The sequence below is a fragment of the Rhagoletis pomonella genome, unplaced genomic scaffold, assembly GCF_013731165.1.
Source record: "Rhagoletis pomonella isolate Grant_MI unplaced genomic scaffold, Rhpom_1.0 Rhpom_scaffold_00010, whole genome shotgun sequence".
NCBI lineage: Eukaryota > Metazoa > Arthropoda > Insecta > Diptera > Tephritidae > Rhagoletis > Rhagoletis pomonella.
The window spans coordinates 28,823,524-28,848,015 of record NW_023458564.1 but is presented as its reverse complement, the minus strand read 5'-3'; the positions used below and the strand labels follow the sequence as shown (position 1 = coordinate 28,848,015).

The following is a 24,492-nucleotide window of genomic DNA, read 5'->3' as shown; positions in this document are numbered from 1 at the left end:
ATAACTTGCAAACACACAACAACAAAATACATGGGAAATAACATATCCTATCGCTGTAAAATATGCAACGTCGAGACCCATGTATATATTTTGCAAAATAGCATAGCAATATAAATGCGACCCTGTGCTAGTTGTTTTGTTGTTGGAATTGCTACATATTTCTCTCATTCCTCTCATCTCGCTCACTTCATTTTTTTGCTGTCTCTTGTTATTAGGTGTATTCTCGAAGTCTTGCACGATGCACGCATTGCACGAAATGCAAAAATACTATTCCAAATTTCAAAGAGTACGAGAGCACCCCATTGCAAAGTGGTAGCATGCATGGGTAGCAAGCAGCGAAATTATGTTTAATTTTTTCACCATTAATTTCCGGTCTCGGATTGTTATTGTTGGCGTTAAGACGCGTCGATTGATACCACTCTCGAACTTTTCCGTCCGTTTTGGCCTGCTTTCGCTAAAGTGCACTGCTACCGAAATAACGGTAGTTGGTTGCCAAAGTAACCGCAAGGTTCACTAGGGCTGCATTTTGTGCTCAACAAAAGTAGTTGTACCTGCCAAATAATGTCGAGTACTGAAGTACTTGGATATAATTTTGAACTTAAATAGTTTAAAACGATAATTTTACCATTATTCGACCCTCTCATAGCAAAAGTAAGTAAAAATAAAAGTTTTTATTGTGGTATGACATTTTTTTTATATGTAAACGTAATAATTTAAACCGTATTATAAAGTACTTGGTACTGAAGAAGTTCAAATGCGCACATCAACAGAAAAAATAAAGACGCAAAACGAAAAGATGCTCAAAACTCAAAGTGCTGTGGAAAAATAAAGATAAGTTTTATAAAATATTTCATTTAAAATGAAGAAAAGAGCTTTTAATAACGCCATGAGCAAGGAAAACTGAATTACGAATCCAATATTAAAAAATTGTATCCACAAAATTGAAAGATCCAGAGTATGCACAAGCCATGGTAATGAATTTTATTATGGAATACATATTTCACGCTCTAATTGCTGTACATAAATTTTTCAAAAGGCCACTTCATATAAAAATAAAAGGTGTCCGAGGACGTAGCCAGCGGTATTTAACATTTATTTTCGGACGAGGCATTGCTGCAGTTTAACTGGGACGGCAGATGGGAGAGAAAACCACTAAACAAACTTATAATGGTTGACACAATCCTAAGACACATATTAGGGACACTACAAGTTCTGACCATTTATTTTTTCTTTATTTATTTACAACTATATAAATATAAACCTTTTTAACACACTTTGTTAAAAAATTCTCAAAAATCAATGCAAGTTCTTTAATAAATGGTCAAAACTTATAAAGAAATAGTATCCCTAATTATGTGCCACTGCCGTATACATATGTACATATCTTTTTAGCCGACTTCCAAAAAGGAGGAGGTTATCAGTTCGTCGGAATATTTTTTATTTATTTATTTTTTTTATGTATGTTGCCGCATAACTTTGGACCATGTTTTGCATCGAAAAGGTAGTGTCTCAGAGTTGGTCCCATACTAATCTGGTTAAGATCCGATCAGTGGATCATGATATATATTTTTTTTTATGAGAGTTAAAGTCGGTTTTTTTTGCTAAAAATTACTTGTAACAATACAATTTTTTTGGTATTCTATTTCATTCCACATAGATGCATTTAAGAAAGGTCCTGTTGAGTTCCAAAAAGAAATCAAGAAGACAACTGAGCTCAGCCAAAAAATCTAAAAACACATCGGCTGGAAATGTATATCTGTGTTCGTATGGAAAAGTAGCTTATGTCGAAATGCTGGCTTTAACATGATACAAAAAAGAAGGTAGTTCCATTTAATGACATTCGTTGTTGTTGCTAACCATTTGACTTTTAATAAAATTATGACATTTCATAAAATTCATGCTACCTGATCACCAGAGATAATATTTTTTTTTTTGTAAAAGTAAACAAAAATGTATGAAAATGAGTGAAGTTTAGTGAAGTTATTGAACATATATGAAAGGAGGGCTGCATGACCATCCGTCACCTCTCGAATTCAAGTACAGATTTCGATCATACCTTCTAGGTAATTTTTTAACCACTTAAAGAAATTATTGTTGTTGTCATAAAGATTCTAAAATGTATGCATGAACTTTATTAGGGCGAAACGAAACTATTTTGAGCACGGAAACAAATGTTGAGTCTTCAAGTGAAGTAATGTTAAAATTTGAAGAGGAGTTGCTCAGTGAAAATGTTTTCAAACCACTTAACGATATTGAAATATCCGCAGAAGAAGAACTCGAGGTAAACTCCTTACCCTTTCGTTTTTATTTGAATTCTAATTTTTTTAAGTAGCTCGCAGAAGAGCATGAAGCAGAAGATTTCATCAGTCCACTCAAAGATGTAGAATATGATGGACTTGAAAATTTTGCCGGCTACATAATTTCGAAAATGGGGTTGACAAAACTAGGCTTCAGGACGCATGTAGAAAGTGATCAAAATTATACGTATGTTAACTGTTTATCGGAGGGCGGTCTGTACAAGCCGAATTCAAGTTTTTTGCATACATTGGAAATTTTGAATTCAAAATTTGTTGAAATTAATGGTGATTCGCTAACCACAAAGCCAAAATTTTTGCTAAATCTGATGAGAAATTTAAAAGTAAATTTGGACCAAAATATTATAAAAAGATTTTATTTGGGAACATTCTTTAGAATTCGATTTTTAAATCGCAAGATTAAAGAAACGAAAATTGTATATCAAAATAAGAAAATGAAAAAAATAACAACATAATGCACTAATGGTTTTTATTATAAAATAAAAAGAATAATTACAATGTAACAGTTTACATTTTATATATTTTTAATAAAAGAGGGGCAAACCACGTAAGTAAAAAAATATCAAGTACTGATTGTGAGTTTTGATTTGAAATATACTCACATTGGTAAAAATATGGGAAAGAAAATACTCCGATGTATTGTTTTAATATTATCAAAGTGGCAAGGCCGTTGATAATACTGACAATTTATGAAACTTCAAAAAATTTTATTATCCGTCAAAAGTTGTTTATTGAAACTACCTTCTTTTTTGTATCATGGGCTTTAATATAAATCGGCATTCGCAGCATACGATTGCAAATGACTCACTGGCGCTTAGCCGTTGAAAAACTTTTGGCAAATAAACGTCCAAGATAAAGTTCCGATACTAGCAAGTCAATATTCTTATTAAGACTCATCAAAAAATACCTTGTCGTTTAAAGAATAAAGGGAATGCCGCATTAAACTAAAGCCAGCCTTTGGACATAAGCTACTTTTCCATACGTACACAGATATTCACCCTCATTGCGTGAGTCGTGTCGAATGCAAGTCGTTTTTCGATAGTTGAATCGTATAGAAAATCTCACGTCATTGCCTAAAATTTCCACTCGACTAGTGTATTAAAACGGAAAAACTTGGCAGCACTGTATAGTTTTCGACGATTTTCGTCGCTTACTTATTTCAGTACGTCAGTAGACAATGCCAATGTTGTCGAGTCGTACAATTTAGCCTAATTTACGACTTACGCAATGAGGCTGATTATTAAAAAAGAAGTATTACATGTGTCATTAATGAAAGATTTCTATATCATGCGTGAAAGATCACGCTTGATGAATTTTTACATCAATTGTGAGTAATCAACAATGACATGAAAACATGTCAGACTTGATGTGTCATGATTGATCGGTTATTACATCAAATTTGATTGCACATTTCTGACTAAAACTATGTTCACATATCAATATTATCTCAATCAAAGCTCGTTTTTTAATCACCCCGTTTACACAGGCAAATCTCAGATTATTAGCCGTCAAATTTGTTGTGCTTGTTATTCTTACATCTCAAGGAAAAGTTAAGTTTCTTCTCTGTGCCACCGTGATCACGTTTTTCTGCAATAATAAGCAATATAAATATATTTTAACTTAACATTTTATTAAAAATACCCTTACAAACCTCTTTTACTTGCTAGCGTACATTATTGTTTACTTTTACATTTGGCATTTCTCCTCTCTTTCGCAAAAACAATCGATAAAACTAGGATGGACACCGAAAAGTTATCGGTTAAATCTGAGATTATTTTATAATTACAGATTAACAAGGGACGAATTTTGTATGGCTAATCTCTTGTTATAATTACAGATTAGGGTGTTAAGCTCGAAAATGAGGATAACCTACTTATATGTGAACCTAGTATTATATTTCTATCAAGGTTGATCACTCATAATTAGGTTAATTCCTTATCTTTTTGGACTAAAATCAAAGCTAACGTCAAATAAGAATGGAAATGTATGTACAAAACACATTCACACAAGCACAAGCACAATAAACACTTACTATATCATTTTTTTTTTTTTGCCTCCTTCAATTTCAATTCACTTTTTTTACTTTTTACATTATTCTCACTTTTTGCGTATTTTTTAATTTCCGTTAATTTAAATTCAGTTGAGTTTGACACTTTTCAGGATTTTGCCAGAAAAAGTTTTTCTGACTAAATCCGACTACTTCGGACTGATGAGAGACACTGGCCCTTATTATGAGCTGCATTCGATTTTCGATCTTCGCTGGCTATCGAAGATCGAAGATCGAAAGTGAAATTCGTATTATGCGCTATGCAAGCGTGTCGAAATTTTCGTTGAGTATCGAATTTTCTGTCGAACAGAATTTTGCTTTCGATGGTGTAGCGAAGTGTTAGAAAATTGTGAAAAATTAATGATTTTGTATATGTTTTCTTACATTTTGGCGGCTAGACACTAATTTTAAACAATTTTTATTAATTTCATGCAGTTCTAACATCGTGAATACTAAACACAAGCTCGAAAGGCTGGTTTTACTTGGGAAAGAAAATCCCAATACTCTGTTGGCACGATCTCTGAGAACAAAATCGTAGCGCTGTTGATAGTTTTAAAATATTTTAAATAGATTTGGCTCACAAACGCCTCTTTAGATGGTCGGAATTTTTTACTGAATCTGTAGACAAATTTCTTAAATATATTTTATATCAAAATATATTCGAAAGACTAATAAACTTAAACTCTCTTAAACATTTGCTACTCCTGGCCAGTTTACTAAGCTCTCATCCTCTGACGAATCGTTGAACCAGAACTCGTTGTACTCATTTTACCACGTTTTTATAAACTTGCTTTCTTTTTTACTTCATTTTAATTAGAACAAATTTACATAAATATGTATAAGCACACTATTTAGTTTGCTCGATTTGTAAACAAAGCTTCTCAGCGGTGAAAAATATACTATTGTGAACAACCTAAACGAGCGAAATTCACAATAGCGCAATTCTTCATCGAATGAGCGCCATAATACCAAATGAAAATTCGTTCGCTCAGCACTTTCGACCACAGTCGAAAATCGAATGCAACTCATAATATGGGCCACTCTCACTGAGTGTTGCTCTCTCATTTTTGCTGTCATTTCCGAGTTAAGGAACGCTTTTTGGACTAAATCTGACTACTTCGGACTTTTCCGACTATTTCTGGGAGATAAGGAACGCTCCTAATTTGATAATAGGTTTGTTCGTCGAAAATCCAGCAAGATTTATCCAACACTCAAAATATCAGAGAGTAAGAAAAAATTCTCTCTCATGTTGAGAAACTTGCAAATTTCTGCACGAACGCAAATTTGCAAGAATTTGCAAGTTTCCCTGCCAGCTGGCGTCCACGGTTGCATTTCAAACATAAAAAATTTTTGTAAATTTTTACATTCTTTCGGATGGCCAAAAATAGGATATACATGTATATTTCTTGTTGTTCTGACTTTCTTTAACATACATTTCAATTTCTTCATCGTAATAGCTGTCAGGTTTCTTAAATGGACTCTGGTTGCAATTGCATTCCGATACCGAATACAATTTTTTTCAGCCGAATTAAGTTCAAATCATTGGAATTAACTAAATTAATTATATCAACAATTATTTACATCCTTTTTTCATAAAAAAGTCGCTCGTTTATAAATTTTTAAATTTAACGAACTAATTTATTCAAATTATTGTAGACAAAAATGCAACCATGCGCCACAACCACATGTTTTTCGTGTTTGCAAATTCTTGCTGGCAAAATTTTTTCCAGGAAGAATTTGCAACTTCTCTCCAAGAGAACTGTCACTTTGCTCTCACAATTTTTGAGTGTTGGATAATTTTTTGGTCTTCACGAACGCGATTTGGGCAAAAATTGTGATAATTCGTACAAATTTTTTGCTCGACGAACAAACCTATTAACTTGTAGGTAGCCAGTGATAGGAATCTCTTATTAGTCTTGCTACTCAAATGATTTGTCAAATGATAGTCGCTGTTCTTGCAGGGATGGTAAAACCCATGGTGGAATAATAACACCATTATTATTTATTGTTATATTTTATTATTATTACTTATTACACCATGATTTCCATCTGAAAATAATCGTCCAGCGAGCCGAAAAAAGTTATTTCTCGTAATAAAGTTATACAAAGACGAAAAAAAAATTCTCTTAAACAAGGCGACATTTTTGTTCTCAAATATTAGAATAATAATTTTAAGTCTCTGGTTTTTCAATGATTTTGGTAGGATATATTAAAATACACCTTCAATAGAAATTGTGAAGTGTTAGTACCAAAAACAATGCAGCTACATGCCACTTTTTAAAAAGCCCAACCTGCTTTTGATACTCTTTTTGTTTTTGCTTATCCTCTAAAATAAAAATTTTTAAATTAAGGTAACCTAATAACCTATACTATGGGCATTGCAAAGGAAAATGGTTTATAACTTTGTGAAAATAGGTGCTTAGCTGGGCATTTGTGCCGACGAGAAATTCAAGTCTGATGTTACATACTTTGACGATAAAAATCAATTTCGGCCACCCTCTGATGACATAACACGCCTTATAGATTTGTAGATATTCATATTTAATAATTTTCTTTTAACATAAGGGCATATTGTTGTTTTCGTACGTATCGAATATTTGAAATTTTTATATGGAAATGATGGAAAAATTCAAGATTTTCGACTCGTACGGAAACAAGAAAGCGCCCCAATATTTTTTAGCTCTTATTCCGTTAATCGGAGGTTTTGCAAACACTTATTCTCTTCATAAATACTTACTATCCGTTTATCAGCCATGGATATGTTCAGAAATGCATTAAGCATAAGACGCATTTATTTCTAAACTGTAATTGATAGAAATATGCCATATGCGCAACCACGGTTAAATGCCTAATTGGAACTTAGTTGCGCAAATAACGCGTCTGCAGGAGTTATAATTTGGAAGTAAAAAAGAGACTGATGCTTTGGCTTGATGCATTTCTGAACGCACCCCATATTTTAAAAGTTCAAAAGATATTTGTATAGGGGTTTTAAATATACCATGTGTTATTAGGCATATTTATGTATATACTTTTATTGAAGTATATTTGTTTAAATTTTATGGTACGTAAACATTAATATATCCATTAAAATCCAAGGAATACAATTCACTTCAACTATGTTAATATATTGTAATAACTAGCATTTATTTTTAAAGTTTGATGAACGTGATCATTTATGTTGATGTAATGAATATAGCTGTATGCTCGATGACATAGCCGTGATCTATACTGGAGATAAAACCTCTGCATTGGAAACAATCATAGTTCCAATTCGGTTAAAAAAACACTTCTTGCAAAAGTTTCAAAAATTAAATAAAAATTAGTGCAGGCTTGCGCAAGAACTTTGGAAAAGCCCGTTGTCACGAAGTTGCGGTGTAAAGATGTGTAAATTATAAAAAAAAAGGAAACAGAGACAACAACAATACAATCAAATAAGATGTAAAGTAAAAGAAATGCACAGCTTAGAAATAAATGTTGAACCAAAACAACCACCCAAACAAGTAGTATTTCCGGTACGTTTAAGTTGAACTGAAGCATTGCAGTGCGGATCTCCTTCAAATATCCGTCATGCTACAAAACACTTGCGTACTATGACTTGGCGTACATTAGTACAACACACACACAAGAATAACATAATTTAATCTAATCAAATGCCAAGTGCAGAAGTTAATTCATTACGTTTTAAATTACTGATGATGTTAAAATTACTTCTATAGTATGGGTTTTTAGTTTTGCGCGGGCAATGGGGGCGGGGGATAAGCAAACATATTATTGCCGGACGCCGCTCCAAATCCAGAGGGAACGGCATAGTTACTGCCTCCTGAATGATGAGAAGGAGGTGCATGTGCGTACATTCCGGATGCACCAGCAGAAGCACTGCCTGCCGCCCGGTGATTTGGCGGCGGTTGATGGTGTGCATTATTGCCTCCATATGACATGCGCGGGGGTTGCTGCTGATAACCTAAAGACTGCTGTGGCGGTTGTTGCTGGGGATTGAAACGTCGCTTATCACCACCTTCGGCTCCAGCACCGGCACCATAAGGCTTATTGGCACCGGTGTGCTGGTTGCGTTCGTAGCCAGCTTGAGGAGCGGCTGAGAATCGAGAAGGTGGTCCACTCGGACGTTGATACATTTGGCCACCATTAGCTATTTGTGGTGGACGCTGCTGATATGATTGAGCGCCACCCATGCCGCCAGCATTGTTACCATAAGAGCGATTACCGCGATTGCCGTAGCCACCACCACCACCCATACCACCACGATTCTGATAGCCACCACGCGAGTTGCGTTTATTATTATAGCCCGAAGATGATGCCATCTCAACAAGTCGTGGATTGATGACCTGCAAAAAGTACATGAAAAAGAAGTAACCACACAAAAAATTGTTAGCCTAACGTTCGTTAGATGTAATACGAAAGTTTTATTTTAAATAATTTTATGTATAATTTTTGAATATTTTTACCTGATTAGCTTCGCGCAGCACTTGTATCAAGTCATTAGCTTTGTTGGCGTTTGAAGTGGTAAACAAGGTGTATGCCGTTCCCGTATTGTTCGAGCGCCCTGTACGCCCGATGCGATGCACGTAGTCCTCCGAATTCGAAGGATAATCGTAATTAATTACGAATTTAACATCGTCAACATCTGTTCAGTTTAGGGTTTTAAAAGCATTGAACGACGTGCGTTGTAGGAATAGTCGTTAATTCGCGTTCGTTCGATGCAAACGTCGAAAATTAAAAATATTTATTTAGAGTGCACGCTGGCAAAAAAATATACATCATAGCATATAAATTGAACAAAAATTTCTCCAACATTGCAAGAAAAGTGAAATATTTTACAACTTTATAATTTAATTGGCATGATTGGAGTTTTGCAATATTTTTAAGTGGACCTCGACCTTCAACGATTTTTTCCTTGTATGCTTGTATGTTTCTTAAATTTTTCAATTTCTTTGGTATTAAAGATTTTCGAAATTATAAAATCATTTTATTAAAATGCGTAGGCAGTATACACGGAGTTGGAAGCTTAATTCATATAGTATACTTAAAAGACTAACAACCAAAAGCAGACAGAAATAATAATTGGTTTTCTGAATGACTTTAATGAGAAGAGAAAGCAACGTACTTACCGAATTCCGGCACAGACCTGAATTTACAATTAAGGGATGTGTTGAGCGCAGCTGTGGTAGGGTGAGAAGAAAACCAAGGATGTTGAACAAGCAAACAAGCGAGCGCACAGAACGCAAGCACGAGCTAAGCGTACTCGCAATGTCTTTACATACACAATAGGTATTTGCAGTGAGCTCCCATATTTTTATTACCCAGCTTGACTCCAGCACACATAGTACGTATGCGCACCGGATTGTTTAAGCCGAACTTGAAGCACAGCATTTGCGCGTTTACTTTTTTTAGCTATGATATATTTACATTACTGCCTTTTTTTTGTTAAATTATATATAACCTAAGTGTTTACTTATTGCTAATAAATACTAAATCTGAATTTAGCTTTTCTTTATCAAGCATGATTTGTTAACTATCAAAAACAAAACTGCAGAAACAGATTTTAGCATTTGTTCTGATAGGCCGTGTTTTCGCATTTGAAATATTTTAGGAAGTTATAAACTTTTTCATAGTTTTATATACAAGAAAAAATCGAAGTCCATTTGAAGAAACGGTGAAGTTGATATTTTTGTTCACACATAAATTGTAATAACTGAAAAAATGCAACTGCCAGTCAAAAATTATTAGGCCCAAACTCTGAACAATGTGCGTTGTTTTTCTAATTATTGAAACCCGCAAGTGTTTGTCCCCCTAACCATGCTAATGACTGCTGCTGATCTAATGGCACAGATTTGACTCTTACCGACTTCCGTATGTACAAACGCTGAAAAGCCTTTATATAGTAAGCAACGCTTTAAGTATTGGCATTAAATAAGATTTTACAACAGGAAATTAACGATTGTTTTTTGATATTAACTTTTATATGAAATGAATCAGTTACTGCTTTTATTCTAAACAAATTAAATGACGAATTATAAAAAAAAATAAGTAGCCAGTCATAACTCCTACATAAGTAGTCCTTTTAAGTAACCAAACAGCTGTCATGATAAGCACAGTCACGCCCGCTAAAATATACTATTCTATTCAGATTTTGCGGCCACAGTTTCCTTGACTGACACTATTCTTTTTTATATAGGTACATAAACATACAAAATACAATCCTAGTTAATTAATATGACCCGTAACCTGACAGTAATGTATGGAAATACACATTCCTCATTATTTACCCACACCTTTTTCAGCGAATCGTCCGCAAAATTATTGCATTCAGTGTTTTTATGAGCAGTTGGCTTTAAATTTTAACTCCAAACTTTACCCGCTTGTTTTTTTTTTAACGAACTTATAATTATACCCCATCTTATCTTTAATTGGACGCATTCGAAACAATTATTAAGGCGTTGGGTTTCGCTGATTCGCATCATGACAAAAAATATAATTCGCCATCGAACCAACAAAGTAATAATGATAGAATTTTCAGCATTTCGTCCACAGCATCACTCGCAGCTACGATCAAAGAGTCAAGTTATCGCCGTAGCCGCAGCTATATAGCGGCAGCGGCGAGGAATGTAAGGAAAATTAGTCTTACCTAGGCCGCGTGCAGCCACATCGGTTGCTACCAAAATTGAGTGCCGTCCATTACGAAATGACGACAAAACAAAATCACGCTCTTGTTGCGACTTGTCGCCATGAATAGCACACACGCGCCATCCACTACGCCCAATAGTACGGGTTATTTCATCGACGCGTTTCTTTGTCTCCACGAAGATAATTGTCTTCGTTTCGGATTCGGCAGAAATTTCCGACAAAAGCTTTATGAGCTTATTATCTTTCTCATTCTCTTCGCACACATCTACTATTTGAAGTATATTGTGATTGGCTGAAAGTGTTAGTGAGCCAATGTTAATCTGTATATAGTTATCAAGGAATTCTTCAGCAAGATTGCGCACTTCTTTTGGCCATGTCGCCGACCACATTAACACTTGACGATCTGGGCGAATCTGCTTTATTATACGCCGAATTTGTGGTTCAAATCCCATATCTAGCATGCGATCAGCCTCATCCAATACTAGATAAGTACAACGGCGCAAGTTGGTTACGCCCCGCTCTAGGAAATCGAGTAGGCGGCCAGGTGTAGCAATCACAATTTCAACACCGCGCTCCAAGTCACGCGCTTGAGGTTGTTTCGGTGCTCCGCCGAAAATGCATGTATTGCGTACATGAGTCTGGGAACCGAAATCGTTTGCAACTTGTTGTATCTGTTGAGCTAGTTCACGCGTAGGTGCCAAAATGAGAGCGATGGGCCCATCACCGCGCTCCAAACGAGCCTGATGACTGATGTGTACCACAGCGGGTAACACATAAGCGAGGGTCTTACCCGAGCCAGTCTGTGCTACACCGACCATGTCCCGTCCACTAAGAGCGATCGGCCAACCCTGAGCTTGTATAGCAGTTGGCTTGGCAAATCCCATCTTCTTTATTCCAGCTAAAACATGGTCCGGAAAACCAGGCTCGCTAAATTCAATGCTGGGCGATGGAATGCTATCACCTTTCAAAGTAACCTCATTGGATGTGAGATAACCATCCACATCTGTTTTTGAGCGTTCGGCAACAGTCGTACTAGGTTGATAGAAGTTTTTTTGGAACGGTGACAATTTTATTTCAGACCAGATTATATTAGGCAAACGATCCCCGGGTGAGCCGTTGTTGATGGGTCCGCCATTCATTCCACGATCATTGTTGCCGCCACGTGGCGGCCCACCTCTAAACGGAGCACCATTGCCACCGATGCCACCGCGAGCATAAGGTGCAGGACGAGGACGTGCAATACCACTGCCACGCATTGGACCGCCGCGTTGCTGATCACGATAGCCGCCGCCACCAGCATTGCCACCCATACCGCCCATTCCACCAGCTGGAGCTCCGTTACGTCTATCGAACCTGTGTAAATAGCAAAAGAAAAAAAGTTTTGAGTATTATTTTATAGTAAAATGGATTTACTTTAAATAATTGCAAAAATACTTTTATTATGGCCGTTACATGTATTTCACTGCATTTGTAGAATGCTAATTTAGACGGGTGTCAAACCATTTTATAATCGAAGCTATGCAGGGCTATCACAGAATCCATCGTAAACCGATTTTTCGTGGAATCTACGAAAATACTATCACTAAATCCGAACAGCTACGAACGTAGCGTATGCTTCGATGGATTCTGTGATAGCCCCATGGTACCTAATTGGGTTAACTTCAAAGAAATGGGAATGAATTCGGGGCGATATCAGGTAAATGTTTAGGACAATTTCATCTCAAACATTTGTCTCAAACAATGCCTTTTATTTCTTAACTAAACTCGATAGAAAGTTTTCTACTTTTTAGTTCACATTGTAATAAAAGCGAGTTTTTAAGTTTTTTATACTATAATTAGATTAAAATTTTATATGGAAATTGACACGAGAATAAAAACTAATTTTGGATTTAAATTGCTGGTGAAACCGGCTGTTATCTAATCTCATATGGTTTATAAATTTTGTCAAACTAAGCACGTCAAGTATGGGGCTATTCGAAAATGCAGCAAAACAAAGCATCAGTATCTTTTATTTCTAAACTATAATTAATGGAAATTTTCAATATGCGCAAACACGGTTAGATACCGAATTGTCCGTGCCGTGGTGTGGATGTAATTTTAAGTAGAATATTTATTGGGTGAAATTACGCCAAAAAATGATTGCTGATTGTACGAGGGGTTTTTCAACATGAGGAACTCCAAATAAGAAGGCTACCTTGAGAATGTTGTAAAAATGAAGAAGTTCTCAAAGATGCAAGGGGAGTTGAACCCTTCAAAGGTACGTTTTGCAATACAGCTCGTTCCGGATGATATTCACTGCATTGTGCTTGGCCCAAATCCGAGTCAGAAAATTATCCGTTGAATACCACTCGTGCTTCAAAAGTAATCGGATATTTTCATTATATTTCTCTACCTTGGAAAGTTTATAACAGATTTTGCGGGGTAAATGTCCCGAGCACAAAGTTATGGAAAACATTCTACAAGTGTGTGATGCTACTACTGAATATTTATGTGCTGCTTTCACAAAAGATAGAAAAATATATGCAAAATAAACTGTTTCAGGGCTAATAAATCTAGGGTCATTGAAAAAGGTTTTAAAATCCTATAGCTTTTATGGAAAAAATTGGCTTACATATTTTATTGTCCCGTATTCGGCTGCCTTAAACCGTACTTATAACGTAGAAGGCTGCTAACTATGCAAGTACAATAGGGGTATTCACGAAAATAAGCAAATTCACTCAACGAAAATAATTATTAGTTGACTTTTATTTTTTCCACTCAGAGATAAACAATTAACGAGTTTTATTTTTGTACTTAACAAAAATTTTTATCTATAAAATTTAAAAAGGTCATAAACAAAAATTTTTATCTATAAAATTTAAAAAGGTTATACGCAACCAACTGAAATTTTGACCAGAAAATTTTAGGACTTATTACTTTTATTAGGATGTCGCTACCTCTGAAAAGGATACGTCGGAAATCACGGTGGTATAGCTTTTGAGTTTGATTAATCTTTATTGTTAAGTAAACAAATAAAAAGCAATAATGACCCTCATTGCGAGAGTCGTTTCGAATGCAAGTCGTTTTTAGAGAGTCGAATCGTATCGAAAGTTTCACGTCATTGCCTAAAATTTTCACTCGACTAGTGTATTAAAACGGGAAATCTTAGCAGCACTGTATAGTTTTCGACGCTTTTGGTCGTTTACTTATTTCAGTACGACAATAGACAATGCCAATGTTGTCGAGTCGTTCAATTTAGCCTAATTTACGACGAACGCAATTAGGCCGAATTCTTATTATCTTTGAACGGGATATAAAAATTATAAAATTATAATTAGCTTTGATCGAAAAAATAAAAATCCAGCAATAAAAAAATTTCCTTTGAGCGAAAAAATTAAACTCAAATCTACTTATGTACTTATTTCTAAAAGGTATTTTTCTGATACCAAACGGATTAATATTTTATCAAATTTAATTAATAATATGGCATTTTAAAGGGGACATGCGAAAAATTGTTACGTTGTTCAAATTTAATTATTTATTAAAAAAGATGGGGTTTTAAAAAGCTGAAAGCACTGTATCTGACCAAAACAGCGCCATAACTTCTGTAATAGTTCATCAAGTGGAATGATTGAAATACCATTCTGAAAGAAAGCTCCACTGCTTGAGGTAAAAATAACAACTTTTTGATAGGGTTGCCACCCGCTTAACATTTTTGGAACGTAAATATATACTGACTAAAATATTACAACGCATTCAGGCTATTTCTACCCAACATAAACATACATATGAAGCGTCGCCGCGAATAACATCGGAAAACTCCCGCTTCTGACATGGGCAGTTTGTAGTTAGTGTAATAGGGCTTTCGCACGAAGCGATTTTTCAGCCAACTTTTGCGTTCAACTCACGTAGGGTGGCACGAAAAAAAAATTGAATGGTTAAAAATATCAAAATATAAAAAATTAAAATATTCGCCATAAAAAGGCGTTTGCACTGTTCAACTTGGCATTCTACTTTTGGTTGAATGGCCTTTCAACTAATCGCTTTCATCAAAGTTGGTCGCATTTAGCCATTCAACTTTTTTCGTGCAATCCTGCGTGAGTTGAGCAAAAGGTGAGCACAAAATGGCCTCGTGAGAACACCTTTTAAACGAACATAGCGACAGTGCAGACATAGGAACACATCAAGATAACCCCAACCGTTCAGCTATGGGAAAACTAAAAATGCCGACCGATAGTACTTTTTACGCTGATCTCAACTATATAAATCTTAATATTGTTTGCCGCAATTAAAAAGTAAAGAAGATATATGAGGTTAAAAAAAATGTTTGCGATATTTTAAAATATTAATATTTTCTAAACCGTAACCAATTAAAAAAGATTAGATGTCAAAATAAAGACAATTTATTTAAGCCAAAAATATTATAAAACAAAAAACTTGTCATATTTTTTTCATAAAATAACTTGTTTTTAGAAAAAGTCCATAATTAATGACGAAAAAATGTATATTATATAGAAAGTGCAAGTTTTTACCATTAATTTTATATACATATTATATTATGGTTTGCCCATAGTCGTGGTAATTTGAATCAGCTATAACTTTGGAACCATATGTGGACATATACATATATGTATGTCACATGAAATTTAAATTTAGTATGCAGGCGTATCTACGGTAAGTGCTTATAGTAAAGTATATATATATATACATATATATGAGCTTTTGAAGGGGGGGCGTGAAATATAATGAACTTTGTTATGAATACATTTCCATGGCAGGTGCTTATAGTAAGGTTTGTATATGTTACAGACCAAACCCGATCTTAGGACAAATAAGTTTTCCCTGGGCGAAACTAGTTCTGTCTAGATTCGATACATCCATCTAAACGCGAAGTCAAGTTGGACGCAAGTATATTGTGGACGGCGTAGTTGGAGTTGGACTGATGGGGGTTCTTTTTTTGAAGCGCGGAGTTCTGCTCAAAAATACTGTGGCGCCTCACCTAGTTTAGCCTAGTCAAAACTGATTTGTCCTAAGATCGGGTTTGGCCGGCAACATATATATGAGTTTGTAAAAGGGAACGTGGAGACTAGTCGTGGAATTAGTAATCAGCAGTAATTAGTAATTGGGAACCATAATTCACATGAACTTGAAATTTGGTATGCAGGAGTTGTTTAGAGTAAAGTATATAAAAAGTATGATTCATAAGGATGCCTTAATTTAAACAGAAAGAAAATAATTTAATTTATGCTGAACTGAATATTTGTATTACTGTTTTATATTTTGATTTGTTTACCCCGAACGACGTCGGGTGCTCTGCTAGAGTAATAAAAAACAATAGTACCTTAATATAGAAAGGCCCCATCTAAAATATTTGGGAGATTCACAAAGGCGTCGTAAGTATTGTATTGTTGTATGTCGTAAACTTTAAAAGCATAAATAAATGTTTAGAGAACTTGAAACTACTACCAACTATTTTCTAACACTGTGGAAATTCAAAATATTACTTTGATGGTACTTTGCGAACCTGCTTAATATATTTTTAAGGCGTTTAAAGTTTACGACATACAACAATATGACACTTACGACAACGTTGTGAATACCCCAATTGTTTATTTGCAAAATGACTGAAAACTTTACACAACTGGGAATTTCTTTACAATGCTGTTTTCAATTGAGGGCCATAATTAATTAAATGTAGTAGTGGTTTTTGAATTGCACTAAGTTTTCAGTGAGTAATCTACCGACATTTGCACAAAGCAAGATTTTCAAAGAAACTGAGATAGGGCTTTTCTCTATTAAGGTAACTATATGTACATAAGTATGTACATATGTATATGAGACATTTTAATTACATTTTTGATAAGGTTCTGTAGAAGCATTTGTTCTTTTCTTTATCCAACAAGTAATTTTTAAGCAAAAAAAAAATAACCGACTTCAATTCTCATATAAAAATTTAGGACTACCGTTAATTTCTTCATGATCAAATCTAAACCAGTATGGGACTACCCTTTAGGTACCACCTTTCCGATAAAAAAAAAAAAAGAATTATCGAAATCGGTTGAAGAGGATATGCAGTAACATACATAAAAAAAATAAAAAAATATTCCAACGAATTGATACGCTCCTCCTTTTTTGAAGTCGTTTAAAAATAGAATACAACTTTACAGGTCCTTCTTTTTTAGTCTAGTTACTTCTTTTGGAATAAGTCGAAGCAAGTCCATCAATCCTTGGACCTACCAGTTTTTGATAATAATTTTGTTTTTTGCTTCTACCGTAAAATAAAAAATTTGTTGGCTAGGGCCTTTGTGAATTCAGGTGATCAGGTGACGATATTGTAACATTTGTGGGGTTATGCTTAAGGGTCGTAGTTATTTTTGCGCAGATCTTGTTTTTGCGTATGAAGCCTTCGGCCGCGCTTAGAGATCTTAACCTTTAAAAGATGTTCACATGAGGCAATTTTAACGGCTGTTTTAGAGGCGATTAGTTGAATCAAAAGTTTACTGCGAATATTTTGATTTTTTTCATATTTTGATATATTTTCTTACTTTGATATTATTATTAATTCAACTTTTTACTGTGCAAAGCTGCGTTGAGTTGAACGCAAAGTTGAACAATGCAAACACTGCTTTAGGGGTCATAACCCTTACTAAGCAGAAATGTCTTTTCTGTGTCGCCGAAGAGGAGGGCCCTTTTTTAATGAACTACAATATAGGTCCGACCGATTAACCGGCATCGGCATCGGCTAGTATCGGCACAAAATTGAGCTTCGGCATCGGCATCGGCCTTTTTTCGCCGATTCTTTGCCGATTATTTGGATTTTCTTTTCATACATATGTTCAGGTGAAGCGACAGAAAACAGCCAACATCAAAAACCATTTGCAGACAGCTCACAAAAATTATTTTTTTTTGTTAAAAGTGGTTCACGTTTTTTTCCATACAAAAGTATGTTCGACAATTTACATTTATATGTAGGAGACACTGCCAGCAAAAAAACAAAATTGCTAAAAACAAATGGGATTTTAAAGCAGCTTGAAATTCGCCCATTATACTAGGATTAAATGGTCTACAAAACTGCACACCAGAATTTTTCTAATTTTTGTACCAAAATTGAAATCTGATTTATATTTATACTAGACTTATATAAAAAAATTTAACTATAAATATTAAATAAACAAAAGACAGATGCCAAATGACAAAACCGGTCAATATATCGCAATTTTTTTGTGGACCTCTATATGTATGTACATATGTATATACCTAGCATATAAATTCTTATCCATTGAATGCAAGGAAGTGTAGTTTAGTACAAAAGGAAATTTTATGTTCCTAAAGGAAATTTTATGTTCCTAAATATTTCTTCCTTAGCACCAGTGTTTTATGTAATGTAGCATGTAGTTCTTTAGCAATAATTATACAATTTTGTAAAATTTTTTTAGTAGTTTTGGTTTATAAATATAAAAAATAAATAAAAATATTTATAAATTATGAAGAATAGCTGAAAGATAAAGTAACCTGAGTTTCGTCCGAAAAAATTTCACCCGAAAATTTTTATTCCGCCCATAATAAATATATGGAAATAAAAATTTAAGTTGTTGTAGCGGCTACAACAACCCCGCCCAGATCGGTTAGTCCTTCATTCGTTGTCGTCCAGCTCTACTATCGGTAGCCCCAGGAAGCGTGCGTGCATGACGAGGCTGGTTATCTTTATTTTGACATCATTAGTTTTTTAATTGGTTATGTAGTCCATAAGATATTATTTTATAATTTCGAAAAATTGAACTTTAATTTTACTGTGCCAAATAATTTGGAGATTTGTATGTAGTACTCTAGATGTATGCCAAATTCGTTTGCATTTTTTCGTATAAGCCCAATCAACGGCCGAGTGCCACCTTTTAAGCTTTTATATATGTATGTATGTATGTATATATGTAATCGTAAAAACCTGCTTCCATTAGAATTAAAAAATGCATCATGACCCTTTGTAGTAATGAGTCATGCGGTTTATGAGTGAATTGAAAATTAGCACGTTTGTAAAACGTGAAAAATCAATATTTCAATATGTAACTAGGACTATGTACGTATGTACATACAGCAAGATTTATCAATGCATTAAAGTTCATGGAAACTGTTTTATGCTTTGGTGGTTTTAACGACAAAAAATTTCGTGCGAAATCCGTGCAAACCCGGTGAAGTTTTATGTACCTTTAAATTTGTACGTGGCTCAATTAAAGATCACCATAACCTCAAAATAAAAAAATATGTACATAATTAGTTTAGCTTTTTTCGTTGAGGAATAAAAGGCTTCCTTTATAAATCACAGTTAACAACATAGGAATTTATAAAAAGCTGAACCGACACCATTTTGATTACTTAAAAGCTCGAAATTACATTTTTTATAGATTTCAACGTCTCTAATGTGCCCCTAAATATGGGTGCTGCGCATTTTCTTATAGATACCCGAAATGAAATGTATGTACTTACATATATGTATGCCTTTATACTTAAGCTATTGATTTTCATATGAAATCATTATATTTCTTATATTTAAAACACTTTCACCAATAGAATATAGAAACCAGATATACTTACATTTTCCCTAAGTTTTGATGGTAATATCAGCAAAGAAATACTTAAAATACACTTTAATTCTCTTGTGAAAATTATTTTCGTCCTCCTTCACAGAGAATTAAATTGCTGATTGAAAAATTTCGTGTTTTACCGATGTGTATATCCCAGAGTTGCTCATTCGAATATGTTATCGATATATGTTTGGAACTTCAGCATAATGGGGCCTTCGCACATGGCGAGTTTTCAGCCAACTTTTGCGTTCAACTCACGCAGGGTTGCACGAAAAAAAATTGATTGGCTAAAAATATCAAAATATAAAAAAATATAAAAATATTCGCGTTAAAAAGGCGTTTGCATTGTTCGACTTTGCATTCTACTTTTGGTTGAACGGCTTTTCAACTAATCACTTTCAACGAAGTTGGTAGCCAGCCAACGTTAAGCCATTCAACTTTTTTTGTGCAAACCTGCGTGAGTTGAACCCAAAAGTTGAACGCAAAATGGCCACGTGAGAACACCCTTTTAGGGCTTTCGCACGAGGCGATTTTTCAGGCAACTTTTAGCTGAAAGCAAAAATAGCCTCGTCCGAACGGCCTTTCAATTAATCGCCTTCAACAAAGCTGGTCGCCAGCCAACTTTGAGCTCGTTCAACTTTTTCCTTGCGCCCTGTGTTTGTTTACATTCTGTATATATCCTTTTTTTCTTTTTTACTTTTTTACTTTTATTTTATCTGACAACTTTTTCACTTTCAACTTCTCATTCAACTTTTGTTGCCTGTAAAATCGCCTCGTGCGAATGCCCTATTTAGTCTCCTTTCAGACACGTCAAGTCTTGAAAGCAATTTTTTCTCTTTTGTGTTTTCTATTTGCTTCCACACGCGTCAACTTTAATTGAATTCAAGTCCTTGGTTCTTAAATGGGAAGCAACGAAAAGATCAAAAGAGACAGAAAAATTGAAACGAATTGACGGTACGGAGGTATCTGTACTCTTCCCCTCTCTTCCCACCTCCTTCGCCAACGAACGAGCACACTTGAAAGCAAGACTTGACGTGTCTGAAAGGGGACTTACACACACTTGTAAAGGCTGATTCACATACAACTTTCTTCGCTTTGCTTGATAGTTCTTTGCTTTGACATATAAGATCGATGTAGGCATATGCATGAGTATGCTCACATAAAAAACTTTGGAAGCAAAGCAAAACGAAGCAAAATCTTGGGCAACTCTCAACTTTTGCCCGCTTTGGCAAACAGCTGTCTACATGTATCTTTTCTCGTGCGCTTGCATTTGCATTTAATGACAAATAGGGTAAATAGGAATTATTATTGCTATTACTAATGCATATTATTATATTAATATCTATTTTACAGATAAAAAATATGGAGGAAAAGGAGAACGCAAAAGCTGTCAAAACGTTTATTGTAGCATACTTTCTGCGTTTCACGCTCTGTTGTCAAAGTTTGAACTGTCAAGCAAAGCGAGGAAAGTCGTATGTAAATGGCCCTTAGACGTTTGACCAACGAGTTGGAGCATGGGTGCGTTCATGAACCAACTAACAAGATCACGCAATCGGAAAAGAACGAAAAAGTAAATTTCTGAGCGTTTTTGACATGTGCCTAAGAATGGAAACAAATAAAGAAAACGAAAAAGGCGCGGTGATTGAGTGCGATTAAATTGGTATTTATTATAAAATATACGAACTGAAACTTGACGACAATTAGCAAAAAAGTCCATAAAATGTGGTTTTCATTATTGAGAGCGTTTTACAATCACATATCATCAGCACGGGTCGATTTTTCAATGCCAACATTCTGACCGCAAACGTGCACCCACTTTTCACGAAAATTTAGGCCTTTGGCTGACCAAACAAATGCACAAACTTGTTCCAATCACAAAGCACCTCATTTTATATCAACAATTTGTAATAAATCAAAATTAAAATTAAAATCGCTCATAAAACATATCAAATTGCTAAAAAAAAGCCATACCGAAGCGATAGAAGACGATGTAAACAAAACGGGAAAACATAAAAAACGCTACGAAAACTTATTTCTGAAATTCGATTACAAATACAACGATGGCGGATTGCGTGATCTGTAGTCGTTGGTTCAAGGGTGCGTTGCATGAACCAATTAGAACAGATCTGACAGATCGGAAAAAAGTGTGTGACGTTCGTAATTTTGAAGCTTGCTATTTCTGTTTTGCTTCTTTCTCTATGTGTATTTTGTCGGTGGTTTATTTCAGTGATTTTTAAGCTATTTTCGATAAATTTTTTGTGCAAATGTAATTAAAATAAATATTGGTGGCAAAAATAATTTAGTTAGCACAAACGAAAAATTGCTTGCATTTTTTTCTTTATTCTTCGTCTTCATATTCTTTGTTTACTTTTCAAAGAAAATAACTTGGCGCAGAAGTCACAAATGTCAGCCAGAAGATAACTTTTTCCTTTTGCTTCATCTTGTCAGATCGTGTGTATTTGGATAATGGGTGCGTTGGCATTTAGTAAACACGCTTCATCACGATGCAATATGTTGTGCAACTTTATTACTAATCTAATCATCGTGCTAAACACGTTGCAGAGAAAGAGGTTGACTAATTTGACGATTGGGCCAGCGAATGTATGAAAATTTAAATAATTTGGCCAGCAATTAAAGTACAACTCCACAACAAGTTTTTCAGGCATTCAGCATTAGCTGAATTGTACAGCTGAAAACCTGAAGAACGCGAACGCCTGAAAAACTTGTAGTGGATTTCTACTCTTACAGATCTATTCTGCGCTGGTAACATAAATTTTGTAAGCGGTAATTAAAGTGTCTGTCAATTTTTAAACCTTTTTCGCATTCTGTGCGCTCTTGTCACCGGTAAATTTGGTTACCATCTCATAAACTGGTAACAAAATATTGCTCCGTGAAATATGCAATACAAGAATTTCCACAAATCTTCATAGCTGAACTGCTGAATTTTTCACTGCATTACCAACGTACCTAGAATCTTGGTAACAAGAAGTGGTAACATTTTTTGTAATACAATTTTCCGGTCACAAAATCTCGGTAACGTGCAGAATAGACCTGTAAGAACTATTAAAAAAAAAGTGAAACCTTTCAGAATTCTATGAAATCCTGGTATGCAGGGTATACATATACATATGATTAGATAAAGAAGATGTTGATGACACAAGGAGTTCATACCAACGGTAAATGTTGTTTTTGTACGATTGCTACTACCTGTAGTAGTTGAATCATGCCATCACCATAACGGTCAAATGGTTGGAGCGTATATACTTTGCATAACATAGACGTTACACAATCAAGGGCTTTGTTTCTTTTCTTTTCTAGCAGATGATTATCAAGAAGAAGAAACATGGGAAAATTCAGAGAATTGCGCTCACTGAGAGCGAAATAAAGAAATAGTAAAGAAACGCAAAACTAGCAAGTAAACAGCTGCTCAATGTATTTGACTATTGAAATATCGATGTATTGTTGTCAAAGTTTGAACTGTCAAGCAAAGCGATGGAAGTCTTAAGCTGATGCCAGATAAAACTTTGTAGCTTTGCGTGACATTTATAACTTTGCCAGCAAAGCGCCAGACGCAAAAGGTATTCTACAATAAACGCCAAGAAAAGAATTTTGTACCGCTTTTTTACTAGTCAAAGTTGCTGTGGATTTTATATATTTTGCTTTAAAATTATCAGCAATATAATTAAGTTTTATGTTTCTACATGAAAACTCGAATTTGGACGAAGTAAAATAAATATTAAGCCGGCTAATTGTCAAAGCGCGCAAAAAGATGGGAGTTGGCCATCTTTTCGCTTCGCGCTGCAGCTTCAAAGATTTATGTGGCATGCTTTGTGCATTTTCATACAATTCGTCTTATCTGTCAAAGCAAATCTGTCACATAAAGCGAAGCAAAAGTTTTATGTAGCATCCGCTTAATAATAGGGGCTGAGCACATTAGCCTGCTCAGTCGGACTGAGCATCCCACCACCAGTGTGACCTCGGGCTTATGAAAAATTGTAGCAGAACTTTTTTTTATTTAAGTATCAAAGCAACATTATGGAATAAAACCAATAATTTTTATGAAAAACCATTTTCCAAAACATTTTAACATTTATTGCACGAGCAGGTTGAAATTATTTCCCCGAGTGCGATTTGCGCAATTTCAGTTGCAGTTACACCTTGCAATTTTTATAGCCTACGAACTGTTGTGTGTGGGCACTTTGATGTCTAGATATGCGTAAGCATTTGCCGCATGACGCCGCCAGACAACATTCTGTCAATTCGGTGTTAAAAAACATTTAAATCTTAAACAAACTTACTGAATAACTTCCTAAAACGTTGTCATAAATAATCCAATAGGAAACAGATTCTTATTTTGATTTAATATTAATATTTCTCGATATAATAACCACTAGCACGCTTTCTATCAAGTGAAAATATGGCTGTCAAACTATCAAATTGCCTGCAATAGATTGCAAGCAATAGGGCGGTATCCATTGGAAATATATTTTGTGACATGGTTATCACGACATTGGTGGCTCTGATCTAATACTTTATGAACTTAGAGGATTTTACACGAACTTGCAGGAAGTTTCAGAAAAAATGCTCCCGTACTCCAAAACCCTCCAAACTCTTCTAAATGAGAGCGACTTTTGGAGAGTTGTGTAGAGAACGAAGTTGCAAGATTTTACCCGAACTTTTGCTTCTGGTAAAAGTAAAGGGTCAAGCAATCACTGGTTGACGTTTTTACCGGAAGAATGGTTTTTTTGTTCCCGTACTTTTTGTTGTTACTCACTTTTTACTCTCACTTCAGAGAGTAATTTTGCTGTTTGACAGTTTTACAGGATTTTTCACGAAAAGTATTGGATCAGAGCTGGTGTTTTCCTGTGGAAACAGGACCTTACTGTTGGCGCGGCTTAGGAGTTAATAAAACAATTGTATTTTTTGTTAT

At 34.8% G+C, this 24,492-nt stretch overlaps 2 protein-coding genes across 2 annotated transcripts in view; both read right to left on the bottom strand.

The window, feature by feature from the left end:
• Positions 1–24,492, bottom strand: part of LOC118746213 — a 150,456-nt gene that overhangs the window by 54,973 nt on the left and 70,991 nt on the right. The window lies entirely within an intron of this gene.
• Positions 7,406–19,699, bottom strand: LOC118746212 (ATP-dependent RNA helicase dbp2-like). The gene is made up of 4 exons (XM_036480036.1): positions 19,573–19,699; positions 11,006–12,357; positions 8,826–9,004; positions 7,406–8,705 (listed from the first exon to the last, which is right to left on the bottom strand). Coding segments are annotated over exons 1-4 (2,151 nt in total). The 5' UTR covers positions 19,575–19,699; the 3' UTR covers positions 7,406–8,087.

What these genes read in the sequence shown, in the direction of transcription:
- LOC118746212 (XM_036480036.1), bottom strand. An exon ending in TGTGGCTGCACGCGGCCTAG is followed by an intron (nt 9,005 to 11,005) that starts GTAAGACTAATT and finishes TAAACTGAACAG; the next exon opens with ATGTTGACGATGTTAAATTC. An exon ending in TGCTGCGCGAAGCTAATCAG is followed by an intron (nt 8,706 to 8,825) that starts GTAAAAATATTC and finishes TACTTTTTGCAG; the next exon opens with GTCATCAATCCACGACTTGT.